The sequence below is a fragment of the Sylvia atricapilla genome, chromosome 1 (genome assembly GCF_009819655.1).
Source record: "Sylvia atricapilla isolate bSylAtr1 chromosome 1, bSylAtr1.pri, whole genome shotgun sequence".
Classification (NCBI taxonomy): domain Eukaryota; kingdom Metazoa; phylum Chordata; class Aves; order Passeriformes; family Sylviidae; genus Sylvia; species Sylvia atricapilla.
Genome location: NC_089140.1, coordinates 20576151 through 20592000, shown reverse-complemented (window position 1 = coordinate 20592000; position 15850 = coordinate 20576151). Strand labels below are relative to the sequence as shown.

At 39.3% G+C, this 15850-nt stretch overlaps 1 protein-coding gene across 1 annotated transcript in view; it reads right to left on the bottom strand.

Moving 5' to 3' along the window:
* Nucleotides 1-15850, bottom strand: part of CUBN (cubilin) — a 142488-nt gene that overhangs the window by 86998 nt on the left and 39640 nt on the right. The window contains exons 24-27 of the mRNA XM_066316740.1: nt 15512-15672; nt 14803-14984; nt 13973-14129; nt 11254-11441 (exon numbers count right to left, since the gene is read on the bottom strand). Coding sequence (XP_066172837.1) covers nt 11254-11441; nt 13973-14129; nt 14803-14984; nt 15512-15672 — 688 coding nt within the window. The remainder of the gene's footprint in view (nt 1-11253; nt 11442-13972; nt 14130-14802; nt 14985-15511; nt 15673-15850) is intronic.

Sequence of the window (15850 nt, the reverse complement as noted above, 5' to 3'; positions counted from 1 at the left end):
CCAAATATCTGTGATTCCACTAAGAATTCTGCTACATTCAGTGCTGTATAACTCATACAATGGAAATAGGACACTTCAGGAAATACTGATTGACCATGCTAGCTAATAATTTTCACACATATTTTCTGGCAGACTCGCATATGAGATTAAGTCATTAGCCTCCAGCCTTTCTGTTGAAAATGCTGGTCTTGCAGAATCTTCAGAAATCTTTCTGTTCATTTAAAACATAGTTGGGGCCAAGAAATCAACTTGAATGGTTTCAATCCTCTAGCAGATAGTTTGGTTTAAATGTTTTTGGTTTTTTTGGGTTTTGTTTTTTTTTGGGTTTTTATAATTAAAAAAAAATGGAGTTAGTTCTGTCAGAAGTTAGGGGCAAATTGCAGGAAGAAGTACATGGTAATCTTTCATGGCCTATTTCATGACTAGTGACCATCAGTCTAATACAATGAAAAGCTCAAAGGAAGCTAAGTGTATTGCAAATTGAGAACTGTCATTCTATTTGGTATGGTTTCTCTTGGTGAAATCAGAAAAGATTGAAAGTTTCTAATAGCAGACACATTGCTGGTAGTGATCAGATATGTTTGAAAATAAATATGAAATTGACCTAAATATTAGATGGCAATATGTTGAATATCAATCTGTATTCTTTCCACATTTAAAATTTGAAGGAGCATCTGATAGACAGATGAGCTGTCCCATGCCCAGCATTAAAGTTATGGCCTTCTTCCAAGCCAGGGTGAGTGATATACAGATTCTTTCAAGGCATAAGTTCAGCAAAATGAAATCAAGCCAGATCCAATTAGACTTTTTAATAGTACTTCCTTTGACAAATTTGTGGTGTATACTACTCATATTTCTGTGGCTTCAAGCCATGGAAATCTTACACCAAAAAAACATGAATGGTGAAGAATGAATCGATGTGCAGATCATTCTGAATAGTAGCTACAACTACGTCAAAATACATATTCACAATGTACTATTAGCTCTAGTGATAACAAATGAAAATCCATTCTAAAGAACTATGGACTAAATCGTACCTAGAAACTTCCAAATCCAAACAACAACAACAAAATCTTCATGCATGTCCTGCAATTAGATTCATCAAGGGAGTATTATTTTTATCTAAGACATTGAATGCCACATTTCTATGTCATTTCCTCTGAAAACAGTCCATCAGTTTTTCTAGACACAAAGCATGGTTACTATGGCAATCCCTTCATGCCGTGCTGCCCTGTGGGTTTGAGTTCAGAGCTGCATTTCGCAGAGAATTTGAGTGCCTGACCAGCTGTAACTCATTGAGAGAGGCAGAACCACGACTGCTAGAATTACAGCTGGGTCTTTTTGAGCTGTCTTTCATTTCTAAATGAAGGGAGCAGCTGTGTATTTTCACAGGGCATTTTGAACTTCTCAAACCAACTTTTGCTCTCACACAAGCATAGGCATGTGAAACTGAAGACTGAACACAGCTCTCATGAGCCATAATTTCTCTCCTGATCTCTGAGATAATGTTTCTTGTGTCAGCTCCTGCTTTGTCAGCTGTGTTATCTTAAACTGCTGCAAAGCAAGGGAAGGTTCTTCTGTAGTCTGTATGAGGCAAGATACTCCTTATGATTGTGGAAGATAAGTAGATTTCGGGGGGTGTATTAGTCACTCCTCTACCATACTGACTCCAGGAATTGGTGATTTGACTCCCTTCCAGCTCCCCATGGGGAAGAAAGTGCTTGTTCCGCTTCTGTGTATATATTGGTTTTGTAATATATTTATTTGTTCAGACCTTTTAGCCTCCACCAGAAAAATCCAAGTGCTTCATAATTTGATTTTGGCAGACAATTCAACAATTCAAACATGCAAACACCTGCAAGTTCAGACCCTTAGCCTCTGCTTTTTAGCCAAAGCAATTGCCCAGCAGCAAGTAGAACACTCCATTTCATTGGCCTGCACCAGGTGGGGATATCCTGTGTTTGAATGAATCATTAGGCACAGCTCCATAACTGTTAGAAGAAACGCCTTACCAGGCTCCCTAGGAGCAAGTGTATAGGTTGACATGAAGGTAGAAAGGGGAGGTACCAGCTCTCTAAGGGATGAATCAAGCTGTATGACTGCCCCACAGCGAAGTGGCAGCTGAAAACCATCTGCTGTACACTAGAATGGGGTTAGGAAGACAGGACTAGCAAAAGCTGCAGGAAGGTTTCAGCTTGGGTAGCTCTCCTGGGGGGACACCATGGTCACCAGTATTGCATTTTGGCTTTTCTGGCTCTTCAGCCTGGAAATATGTCACTAACATCAATAATGATGCCCTGGAGGCCACAGCTGTTCACTTCTCTTTGGAGGAGCAAAGCAAAAGGGCATGACCTGTGTTACAGAAAAGCTCATTACCAGAACTGGAGCAGGGGCTCAAAGACTGAGCTGACTGGAAAATGAGGTTTCCTCTACTTGGAAGAAATAAAGGTCTACAAAAAATGGGGAAAAGAAACTTGGACTGTGTTCCATTTGGACATACTCGAGGTAGGGACAATTTTCTAGCCGAGTGCCTTGTCAAGCTTATTCTGTCTTGCAAAAGTGAGCCTTTCAGACTGGTAGTAAGACTCCATCTGTTCAGTTTTTCTGGCAGAAAAGTAGAGGGTGGGGAGCAGGGGAGCAGGGTGGGGGGAGGGATTGTTAGGGCAAAATATCAGTTTCCTCCTGGAGAATGTTTCTTTTATGAAAAGGTACAGGGTTTGGTTTTTTTTCCATCAGGAAAAACATTGCAGAGGAAAAGCCCATGCCTAATCAGCTCTGGAAGAAATTGTGCTTATATACACTAGTTAGTCATAACACATAGTCTTGATCAAGAGGTGATAGTCTTCAAAAATAAACTTGCAGTTTTATATGAGAGAAAAATCTATCCTATGAATACTGACAGTTCTCTTTTATTGTTCTGTAAATAACACTGTCATCAGATGTCATGAATTCATCATAATAATGAGCAATTATATTAATAATTGTCTCCAACTGAGTCTTGAAACAAACTATTTGCTGTCAGAAAACCTTTATACAGGGACCAGCAGCAACAGTCCTGGGCTGTATTTGCAGAACTCAGGAAAGGAGGCGTTGCCTTGGATCAGACCAACAAAGCCATGAGTGTCCCACCCATGGTCAGTCTGATACATGCAAGTATCCCTTTCCTCTTAGAAGTGGGAAAACTTATATTAGATTGTTATGATCTAAACACCAGAGGCAGTGATTACAGGTTTCTGAATAGCTTTTCCTGAAAGGAAATGAAAGGAAAAGAAATTTTGATGGCATTTATATTACACAAAATATATTACCAGAAAACAAAAAGAAGCAAAAACCAGACAATATAATCCTCATCCAAATAACAGAATTCACTCTAAAGAGAGATCACCATTAATTGTTAAAACAATAATTAACACAAAAATAATTATTTCCAAGCAACACATTTCTTTTCAGAAGGGATAGAGTGCAAACTTAAGAACCTGCAGGTCTGTCAGCCAGAGGAAAACCCAAACAACAAATTAAAGCTCCAGGATGTGGCCCAGTGTGCTAGCTAAGCACCACAGTGACATTGTTTCACAGAAGCAAAGGCCACTTGAGACTTTGAGTGACTGACTGCATAGAGCCTTGACACTTCTGCACAAACAGGAGAACAAAATAAAGTTATGCTTGTGCTAGGATCATGAGAAGAGTTTGCGATCGCCACTATAAAAATGCCCTCCTTAAGAACTTATTCTAATTAATATTTGAATATGATTATTTACATATGTTTATGCCCTAGATGATTATGATGAAAATCTGACCACCATAGGCACCTTTCTTGTCTCCACACTTTCACTAATGAACCACTAATTCACTTTATTCCATATTACAATGGAATTTGACATCAGGCATCACTTAGACATGTAGGCATACTAGTAAATCTTCCTGGGATTTATCTAACATATGGAAATAAAAAATGTCTAATTTTTCAATAGTAAGAATTTTATCTGAGTCTATGTTTTGTCTTGTAACTTGAGCCTAAAATAATCAGAGCCCCTTGAAAATTTCTAGCAATGTTGAAGTCCACATTACATTGGAGTGATTCTTAAAAGAGTTTTTCACCTCTTGCATTAGCACTTACTTCCTTCTCAAAGAAAACAATGATTTTTAACTACAGTCATATCTGCTCATTCTTGTCTTTCTAAGGAAGGCTTATTTCTTCAATTTATATGAAACCAAAATTTTTTGTTAGCAATGACTGAATTATAAGAATATAAAAATTGCACGGTGTATCTTTGGATTAAATTTTTAAATTGTTTTAGATACAGGAATAGGAAATTACCACTGCTGAAGAAAGGAATGCCTGGGAGACATCCACCTAGTCGGTACATCCCTGCAATCAAGATCTGCAATCAAAATATTATTTGTTCAGCATGCCATTCTAAATCTTCAAAGCTCTATTGGGAAGGCACCTCCTCCTAATCTACATGCTGTGCTGGACAGAATTCAGATGGGTCCCTAAAGTGCCTCTGCAGCTTTTGCTGACCAAGGGACTGCATTGGGATCCATGCCTTTGTAATAGTGGGATGACTGGTGATGAGGCTGTTGCTATTTTGGTAGAGTTCTGCTGTCCTCAAAGCAGAAATTGAGGCGGTTCATCTGCAGGGAGAATCCACTCATGGTGGAGGGAACAGGACTGCTCCTGAGCTTGGGACAATAATATTTCCAAAGTTATTCTTCAGCAGAAATCTGAGTGAAAAGCTCCTTAAAAAGGGAGGGGCTGTGCCTAAGGGGGTGGAGAACTGTGCCTGCTCTGGAAAGCCCAGTGTGGTCTGAGTGGTTTGCAGTGCTGCTGACAGGGCTGTGCTTCTCCTCCTGTGCTTTGCCAGCCCAGATGAACTGAACTGTAAGTGGAAGAAACATCACACTGACATCATATAGGGCTAGAGAGGGCATGAAGGGCACTGGGATTTACCCTTTATTAGAGAAAATTTGCATCATGCATATCTGTGGACACTACGGAGAGTTGCAGCTTGGTGTCAGCAAATGGAGACAGAAGAAAAGGGAAATATCCTCTTAGGATTTCAGGTTTGCTTATGGAAGCAATGTAGGGGGTACACATGACCTTCCTCAAAGTCCAGTGTATTTTTTCTGAGCTGTCTAGGGTCTTCCCTTTGATGAGGAGAAGCTTTGACTGATTTAAATGGAGTTTCTCCATTAAATCAATCTCCATCTCTGCCACAATGTAATTTTTTATTGCAATACCTATGCTGAGTGTGATAAGCAGTCTCACAGATAATGGCCAGGCTTTCCAGCAAAATCTAGAATACAGAAGAGGAATCAAGAATCCATCTGCAAATAGATGAGTCCCAAATATTCTTCCTCCAGCAAGGGGCATGCATACTACCATCATGTTGTGGTATTTCACAGTCATTTGATTTTACCAAGATTTTTTTCTGAAGGAACAGGCTAAGTCACATTGCTATGAGCTGGCAGGGTGTGGAAAATGCAAGGTCTGACTCATTTTGTGAGTCTAAAAGAGAAGTTTGTGCTGGCTTCACTTGTGCTTCTTGTCATCTGTGTTTCTGTAGGCAGCAGACAACCATATCATCACTACAAATTTAGCGGCTGTGAGGAGTCACGGGGTTTGTGTGCATTTGTAATTTTGCTTCTACGTAACCTTTCAAACAGCAAAGCCAAAGTGTACTTTGATTCTGGCAATGCAGGCAATTAGAAAAAAACAAAAAAATCCAAGTCCTAAGCTGGTCTTGTTTAGGGTGGACAGCTTTTTGGCCTGACACTCTCCTTTTACATATCCAGATCTCTCACTGAAAATCAGTGCATGGGCTAAGATTTTGTGGTATACCAGTGTATATACCACACTGCCAGGTGAAGCCTGGTACAGAAACCTGAGGAGAATTGTCACTTTGATCCTTACAGTCTTACACTGAAGGATTTCTTGTGGAGGCCCATAACCTCCTGAAGGAATTCAGGGATATGCTGTTGTGCTGCCAGCTTGCTTGATAATATGTTAATGGATACTTCTGCAGTCTGGCCAGCAGACTGTGATTTGATGTCTGGGTGCAGGACCTGGGTGGGTATATTTCATACATCATCTGCTTCTCCAGGGAGATGTACTACCAGTGACATTTTGTAAATCAATTCATGGCCATAAGAAAAGCCTTTCCCTGTGCTTGAAGAATTCCTGCAGCACTTTAGAAAGACACACTCATAAATAAAGTGTAATAATGGCAATCTCCTAATATAGTTTAAGCATATTTACTAATTGCAAGAGGGAGTAAAACTAGAAACAGGGTAAGATATTTTTATGTTAAGCTAATAAAAAAAGAGGATGACCAGATGACTGCAAGCAACAATTATCTAATGCAGTATTCCCAGATGGAGAAAAAGGATATTATAGCACATCCCTGGAATGCTACTGTGGTTTAAAATAGTGGGGGGGAAAGACATATCCTGCTACCACCAGAAGGAAATGAAACAGTTCTCAGGAGCAGATGCCATATTAATTACTGTATTCATTCAATAATATTCCTCATATAATCATGCAATGGTGTTTTAGCCACTTTGAGCCTAGCTGCTGAAAGAGTCTGGGCTGCTTAAGCACACTGACAGTAAGCAAGCAAGGCAGTGGTCCAAAGTGGAACTCTGTCCTGGCCTCTAGCAGAAGAAAGGCATTTGTTGTTATCAGGCAGTTGTTTGCCCTCATCAGATGTTCTTTTGCATTAACCCGATGATAAATCCAACACTGACTGTAGATGAACAGACCAAAGGGGTGAAACTTGGACAGAGAGCTCTGAAACTTGTCTTGCTGGCTGACACAATTTTGCTATCTGTTTATCAGGCTGCTGACATCTTGCAAAAAAAGGGGCTCCTTCTGGCCTAGAAAACCTGGAAGGGGGAGCTGTCTGGTATTGTCTATTACAGTTTGGGGTGCTTTTTTGCCTGTATGAATAATTTCTTTTCTTATACCCTCTGTCATTAGTATTGCTGCTGATACTGTTAATTTTCTTATCTCAACCCTTGATTTTGCCTTTTGTGCTTCCAGCTGGAGGGGGAAAGGGGAGCAGTGCATGGCTTTAGTGGGAGTTCTAAATAGGAGAATATCATTCCTAAATGATGACATCCCTGTAATTAGGGAAAGCAGATGCTAAACAGACTGGACATTAAGGGATGGTAGTACTTTCTGAGCAGAAGAACATAGATGAACATTGTCACTGAAAGACAGAATGATTAGTGATTTTCAAATAATATTTTTCTTGTATAAGGATGGAGAACATGTCAGTTCTACAGCAGGACTCTGATCTTCAGGGCAAAAACATGACATTCTCCCTACTTTGCCTCCCCAGAGATTATGGTCTGCCATACAAAACAAGAAGGCAATTCATCATTAAGAATGGGGAGTTAAATATATGCTTGTTCAGCTAATAATCTGATGAATGTAAGGAAAGAATGACATTTCCATGTCATTGCCTGCAATATCTCACTAGTTACAGCCCCATGACTCCTCTAGAAAGACTAATGTCAGGTTATTTAGCCAAGGCACAGCTAATTTCTAAGCAATAGAAGTTAAAGACCATCCAATCTAATTGCAGTTAGTAAACCCCACCAGTAAACAGTCTTCTATTTGATATGCCTCGTATCTTATTATTGTCACTTCTGTTCATGTCTTTATCAGAAGAAATTAATCTCATATTCTTGCAAGTTCACTGCAAAACTCCTTCCAAAATGTCACACATCCTATGAGCATTACTAGCAATGAGCCAACATCCTCTGACAGGACATGAGACACTGCACAGTGCTCATTTGCTGGCAAAGTGCTCATATAAGATTCATGCTAGAGACTGGCATAATAAAAAACTGCAGTTTTGCTTCCCTCCCACATTACCCCTTCTCAGTTTCTGGCACCTACACACAGAGGCAGAGAATTTCCACAAAGTCAGAAGAACGGAGTTTTTCCTTCCTATTTGACACAGGTATAAATAGCTGTATATTCTAAAGTGGTGGAGATGCAGGTCTTGCCCAGACCAGACCAAGCTGGAGTCACCCAATGCTCCCTGCAGAGAGAGAATGCTGCTCACCATGAGTAACACCTGCCAGCTGGTGGAATAGTGGCCTGGCTGACAAGAAGCATCCCATGATCAGAGGAAAGGAAGTAGGTAACACAATACACAGCTGATTTCTCATTGTACAGATGTGACTGAATTCCAGTCTGGAAGAACCATGCGCTGTACTTGTACTTACCTGTATTCACTGGACCTCTGACTATATCTTTCCTGTCCTTAATGTGAAACAGTTATTTGCTCTATGGCATGATAATATCTTTGGTAACTGAAAATCATTAGGAATACCCGTGTGTAGAAACTTTTGGTTTTGACATTACACATGTAACTTCTAACTCATATGTGGACTAAGCCAGGGAGCAAACAGCTTCTAACTGTGTATATCTGACTGAATTAGTCATGAGGCAAAATGCTCTTTTTATGGGGGTTTGGGTCAGAGTGTCTGTCATAATTAAACACAAAGCTGAAGAACAGGCCCTTTTCCAGTATGGAGACTGAGCCCAAAACAATTGTGTCCAGCAGTACTCAGGAAAGCAGCTTGCTCAGTCTAGCTCTCCCCACCCCACCAAGCACCAGGATTTTCCTCTTGAGAATTCAGAAGGATTTCAAAAAAATTAGAGCTTTAGTCTGACACTATAAGAATATGTCCACACGTCCATAAATCTGTTTCTCACACTAACTTTTGAAAAAGGCTTTCCAATTTTTTTTTTTCCTAAGTCAGATCATGTCTCTGTCCTAACACTTCTGCAACATATAGTCTTGTCCTTTTGCATCATATAGCACTTTTCCTTACTCCTTCTGCCACTACAAATGTGGCCATCACCTAATCCAACCTAACAGCTAACTCTTGTCCTTCCTATCCCCGGCCTCCCAGCAAGTAGGAGGAAATATTGTCACCAAGCCTGCCATCTGCTAGGTGCCACAGAGCTAAGAAGACAAAGGAAGTGTTCCTATCTGCTGTAAGGGCCTGAGGAGGGAGAACTGCTGCCACAAAACCAAAATGTAAGAGCTCCCAGGGAAAAGAGCACTTGATCAGCACCAGTGGCCACTCTGGTTTATGGGTGTAGCTACATAGCAAGTGTCTGAGACAGCAGCTTCCCATTTCCTTCCAGAAAATGGTGAGGAATTCTAGTGTATGGTCCCTGCATCACCTACTTAGACTACAGTGAACAGGTTTATGTCTCTATTATACTCAGTGACAGCATCAGATCTTTTCCCTCTTATACCTTGCTACAATAAAGGAATTTCAAAACTGACATGTGGCAGAAAAATAATTTATTTTAGCTGAGCAGATATGAGGTTTCTTTTAATTTTTAAATTTTTTTTCCCAATTTGCAGCAGTGGCAGACTCCACATAGGTTTTGAACAAAAAGTCCCAAAGAGCTGCAGTTTGCATAGAGAGTGACCTGTACACTTGTTCCAGATGATTCCCCCTTTCCCCTACACCACAGCACATTCCCAGCCTTGCCAATATGTTCCCCTTTCGCAAGATGCAGGGTGGGAGCAAACACTATTCAATTCCCTGGCTAGTTCAACCTCGTTCTCTTTTTACACTATGGCACATATTTGTGCAGCACGCAACAACCAAATGAGAACATCTTTTCCAAGTGGTATTTCTTAATGGCATTGGCGAAAGATTTGTAAGTAACCTTACACGAATTGCAAATAAAAGCCTCCTTAACACACTTGCATTACTTATTTTCCCCTTTTTTCCCCCTTTTTTATATCTCTTTCAGTCTGTATTTTCTTTGATTGAAAGCACTGAAAAATTGTTAAACAAAGAGTGCTCCTGTCTCCTTACTCTCTCCAATATGTTTTATTTCTGTTCTTTTAAGTGCTTTGGATCAGGTCCTTGCCCCTGGCACTATTCCTCCACCCTTGACTTATGTCTAGAATAGTGTTTTCTGGCAAGTTTCTTGCTCCTCACAGGCTGGCTACTGTGTGCAGGGCTCCTGCTTTCTATGGGTCAAAGCCTTGGGCATCTTGAGACTAGCATTGGCTTCTCCACTTGGCTCCAGTGTTTCTTTTTCAGCCTCTTCACAAAAACAAACCAGGGCTTAATAGTTCTCAATACAGTTCCCCTTTGTTTATTTTCTTCACATGTCTATTCCTTCTTTCCATTCCTGGCCACAAAGAGAAGAAAGCTGGAAGAACATAACTTTTGCCAATTTACTACCAATTTTGAGCTGTGAAAGCTGCCAGAGGGAGTGAGGGAGGACATCTAGAAGGACTAGATTAGGCCATCACTGGTCTGTTGCTGAACCTTCTGCAATACCCAGGTGTAAATATCCCCAGAAACACAGATACTATTCCATAGTCTCCCTGGCTCTAAGTAGTCTTCTCTAAGATTTCTCTAAATTTCAGTTCCTCTTGTGCAAAAACCTAAGTAGAGCACAGGGGCTGCATGCTCGCATCCTGTACAAGGGTGAGATCTGAAGGATGAATTAGTCCAGCAAAATTATAAGCAGGAGATTATGATCCACAGTATAGAGTGATCATGACTACCCACTACATCCCACAGTACTAAGTGCAAAGCTGAGGGGAAATAACTTTTCAGTTTTCCTAGAGATTTTGAGAAAACACTTTTTTGAGGAAATGAAAACAAAGGGTACTTGGCTTTAGATTGACTCTGTGGTTTCATTTGCCTAAACATGTCACGTTTTGGTTGTGGGTGCATTCATTTTCTTGTAATCCCTTTGAAGATGCAGATGAATTATGAAAAGTATAAACAGGAGACACAGTAACTCTCCCTTTAAAAATGTAGACATTTATCAAAGTTTTTGAAAATTCCTCACTCTTTCTCGGATAAAAACAAGAGAAATAACTTGGCTCACTGCCTTTTGCAATCCATTTACTAAACCTCAGAATTTCTCCTTTGCATGAAGCTGGAATCACGACATCTCACTTCACCCATAGAAGCCAGTACATGTAATCTAAGGTGGAAGTTAGACTATACCAAACCTAGGCACCTGCAGAGTGATCCATCCTCTCAGAGGCACACACTTATGTTAAGGTAGCAATACTCCTCTGTCTACTGATCACTGAGGAAACAGGGTTAAATAGTTTGGATTTAACACTTGAGATTTAATGGTTAAAGTTAAATAAGATAAATTTCCCCTTGCTCTTCTGCAATCTTATTACTTTTCTTTATTGTTAAAGACTTGATTTTCCTTGTTTCTAGAATCTGGGCACATACCTTCAAGAAGTCACGATCACAGTCAAATCCGTCTTCTATATCAAAGGCTGTGAAGCTGTAGTTGAGAGTGTTCCCCTTGGTGGTTTGGATAGTCCAGTTGCAGTGCTCATTTAATGGGTAATTATTTGGATAATTTAAACTTTCCAATATGCCGTGGCTACGATTAACAGTCAGTACTTCATGGCAAACTGAAAAACAAGTAGAAATAGATTAGTTTTGTAGAGTGTTATTAATCCAATATCTCAAAAATTACTAACTGAAGTTACTTTTAGCATTACAAGGTGAGAAATATTTTTATTCAGATTAGAGAAGCCATGCAGAAAGAGAATGGTGACCTAATGAATTTTGGTTTCAACCAAAATTCCAACTATTCAATCTTGAATCTTTCAGCATTATCATGACTTCTTTTCTTACAATTGCAAACACATCAGTATATATAGTACGAACATATTTAGATTTAAAGAAGACTGCCCAAAAGTGAGTATTCATGAAACACTTTTTTTTTTTTTTTTTTTTTTTTTTTTTTTTTTTAAACTAACCATAGAAATGTGCCCTGTCATTGCAGACAGTTTGGGGAGGTGCTCAACAAATATTCACTAATAGATAAAAGCGGTTTATTTCAGCTAATTAGGAAAAAAAATTATGATCCTGGCTGAAACAACCAATGGAAAGAATTCTACTAGTATTGGCCTTTCTAGCCCCAGGAAGAGAATGTGATAATGAAAGTTTTTGAAAAGGAGCCATGATCTTCCTTGTGAGACATTCAATAGCATCCTAGCCTAAGAATTGGACACTCATCTGGAATAATAAGAGCTTTCTTTGAAGTGCAGAGAAAATGAAAATAAACTAAACTAGATAAAGAACAAAATTACAATTATGGCACTAGGTTAGTGAGTCTCATTTTCCTGTATTCACAAAAAATAAAACAAAAAATTTCCCTAAAACCAAAAAATATCAGTGTGGGCAATCCCTTGTCTGGAGAGGGCATACAATGTGTATCGCGAGCAGAGCAGTGTAATAAATGCACAGGGAAGTGGGCAGGAGGCAGGGAGCAGACCAGGCTGTTTGGTTTGTGCAGCAAATCTGCCGTGTTTGAACAGCAGAAATAGCTGAGATTCACTTGCATAACTGTTCTATTGTCTGTCACCACGATAGAATCAAAAAAATGTGCAGGAGATAGGTGTACTATCCAAATGATTTAAAGGTCTGTGTTTTCAGTATTTCAAAATGCTTGGAATGCAGCTGAGTCAGGTCAGGTGCAGTGGAGTGGAGCTTGCCTGCAAAGCTACACTGAAGCATATGACTTTTTGAAAGGGCAGGACAAAGAGCACAGAATGGGTTTTGAAGAATGTAAGACGGGTAAAATCTGCTACCCCCTGCCATCAGGATTTTATTAGAAACATATCAGGCACAAAGGTGCCTTTGAATGGCAACTTGATACCATCTTTTCCTTTGCAACATTTTCCAATTAATCATTAAATTTCTTTCATGTACATGTATGTGGTATCTAAGCATCCTTATTTTAAAACATACTGGCTACATAATTTTAACTTTCAGGCAAGCCGTTAAAAGCTTCCTCTGATGCATCTTCAGGAATTAAATATGAATGTAAATCACATTATCTGATAGCTCAGGTTCTACATCTGAGTGCTTTGAAAGTGCTCTTTCTGTTTAATTAATGGAAGGCAAGGGGAACCTTTTCTAATACATCCTCTTGACATTGCAGTCTGAAAAGTACATAGTAGATGAATGTGTAGAGATATCTGTAAGGAATGAGGGAGCCAAGGCTCCCTCCCTCTTCTAATTACTGTGTGTGTGTCAGGCATGGATGGATAGCTCTGTTTTTTCATAATCCATTTGCTATTGTCCAAACCTAGGATAACTTCATGTCTATAAACCTACAACAATCCTTATCACTTGGGCATGTCATATTTAGAGGACACAAAAATGCTTGCAAATCACTTTGTATGTGATGAAATTACATATCTTCCAATGTGCATTTAACTGTAAAAAAATATAAAGTTTATAAAGAGAAAAATAAACATCAGGACTATATTCAAGATTATGACTGGGAATAAAATAACTGTCATATGTCTTCTTGTATTTTTCTGCAAATGCTATTATTCTGATATTTCCAGGATATTACTATTTTATAAAAAACTGTTTGCAAGAAAAGTATTACCAATTCCACACGATATATATATTAAACAAAAAACAAACTTTTAAAAATGTTCCCAATAGGCTAAATTATCCCAAGCACCCACAATGATGCAGTCTATCTTTCAGAAACACAATTATCCTTTGTCAGCCTGCCTCAAAAACATCTCTAAGATCAGAGACTTTTGCTGTATCTGTCTTCTCTTTTAAAAATTTAGGAGCCTGAAGGAGCAGAAGAGCAAGAACAGTCAAATACACTCTGATATGGACTTCCAGTGCTTCTTATTTTGAGTAGCTCTGGAGCGGTAAGTGCCACTGGTGCAGGTAGTAGAAATAGAGCCACCTTACTAGCTTTCTTCTAAGGAGGAGATAATCTCCATCACAGGTAGATGAGCAGATAATTTTTAGCTCTCTCTGTTCTGCAAGTGTACCAGACTAGAAAATCTGGGTCATCAGTATGCTCTATACATTTTACTGTGCCAATAAATATGTAAGATCATGGGCTGCAAGCAGTTTTACAGACAACATGAGCTGTAGAAACATCTCATCTTCCTTTACTTACCCTGTTTGTATTTGGCTAAGAAACCTCCACCTTGCAGGCTGTTGTCTGTCCTTAGTTTTACATACACACTCTCTCCACTGGAATGGATTGTTTGTGGTATCTGATCCCCACAAAATTTACCTAGCTGTCTAGCATTGCTGCTGTTGCCATCATGTATCTAAACAAACCCCAAAAAACAAAAAAGAAAATTAAAACATAATAAAGCTGATGACATTACAAATCTGAGTAAGTTCCCCCTGACAAATATCTGCTTAGGGAAATGTTAGGGTACACAAGAGGTTAAATTCCATTTTTGCTCAGAGGAAGCCTGGCAGGCATTTCAGAAATAAGCAAAAAACAGGAAGCCAGTAACTGAATACTAGTGGGTTTTTAGGGGCTTAGTCACCAAGAGGGAAACACAGCATTCCACTTCAATTTTATTAAAAATATTCAAATAATGTATGCGACAATTTAAATATGAAATTTGGGATTAACAATATGGTTATTGACAGCCTTCTACTTTTTGCCATGGAACATACTAAGAAAGCATACTAAGACCTTGGTTCAAAACAGAGAAATTTTAAAAGATGCAGACAGATTCTTGTTTCTATCTATCAGATTCCTTCTATCTAGACTTAAATGCTTTTCTTACCAGCGGCTGCACAGACACTGCTGCCTTGCCTCTCTCTCATGGCTCCGTGAGATGAAGATAGCACATCAATATGGAGCTTTCCTATTCTGAGTCTGTTCACTTAGGAGTATTTGAAAACCAAGGCCCTGTGTTTTTCCTGGCCTTTGTACTCAGCATACTCATCTGCCTCTTGTGGAGCAAAGTGTCATAGGGCACCTACCGCAAGGTAATCGAAGTTGCACTTAGGGTGATATTCCAGATGGAACTGCTCAAACTGGATTTCAAATGGATTTCCTCGGTTTCCTTTGAGCAGCCAGTAGCACTCTGAATTGTGGTAATATGGCAGAGGGTAATTGGGAGACATGAAGATGCCAGAAGATGTTGTGAAAGTCCCACCACAACCTGAAAATCGCAGAGAAGGCAAACCAACATTTAACAACTAGAAGAGCAGAGAATTAAACCTGGTGTGTGCAATTCTCACTACCGGGCTCCTTCACATGCCCTGAACATCTTCAGTAATGCCCCAAAAATCTGCATCTAGCCATCAATGTTGTAAGCAGAAGAGAGCCCATAGCAAATAGAAGTATTAACTATCTGATTTGAAGGGTGCTTCTGATAGAGAAGAATTAGTAATTAGAAACCTCTTCGTTAAATTCTTAATTACTGCTTTCTTAAGCATAAGAGAGAAATGAAGCTGCTTTATATCTAGGGAATAGTATGTTCTTCTCTGTGGTAAAAGAGAAAGCCCAATGATCAAGACATATCCTTGATCTTAATAACATGCATACATGTCACTATATGATTAGCAGACAGACTTCAGAAGATTGGAAGCAGAAAAATTGTGGGGAAAAAGGTGAGAAATTAAATACAAACAAAAGATGAAAAATAAGATGTGTAAAATAGTTCTATACTTGATGCAGTCATTTTACCTGCTGAGGTACCATCCCACTCTGCTGAAAATCCCTTTCTTGTGCCAAATACATCACTTACAAACTTTATCCACAGCTTGTTACTATGAGAGATTATAACAGGAGGCAGGTCTGTGCCACAGTATTTTCCAAGAGAAGGAGAAGTTTCATAGCCTCCATCTCTAGAATGGCAAAGAATAAAAAGTTTTGGTCAAAGAGAGATACCATAAGAAATGCTAGCAAATCAAAAATCTTACGATTCTTTCAGGCCAGGGAAAGACTAATCCTGGCTCTTCATCTTCAACAGAAATACTGCTACCAAAATTGAGGCTTGCTACTTAAGCCCTACCACAACCACCT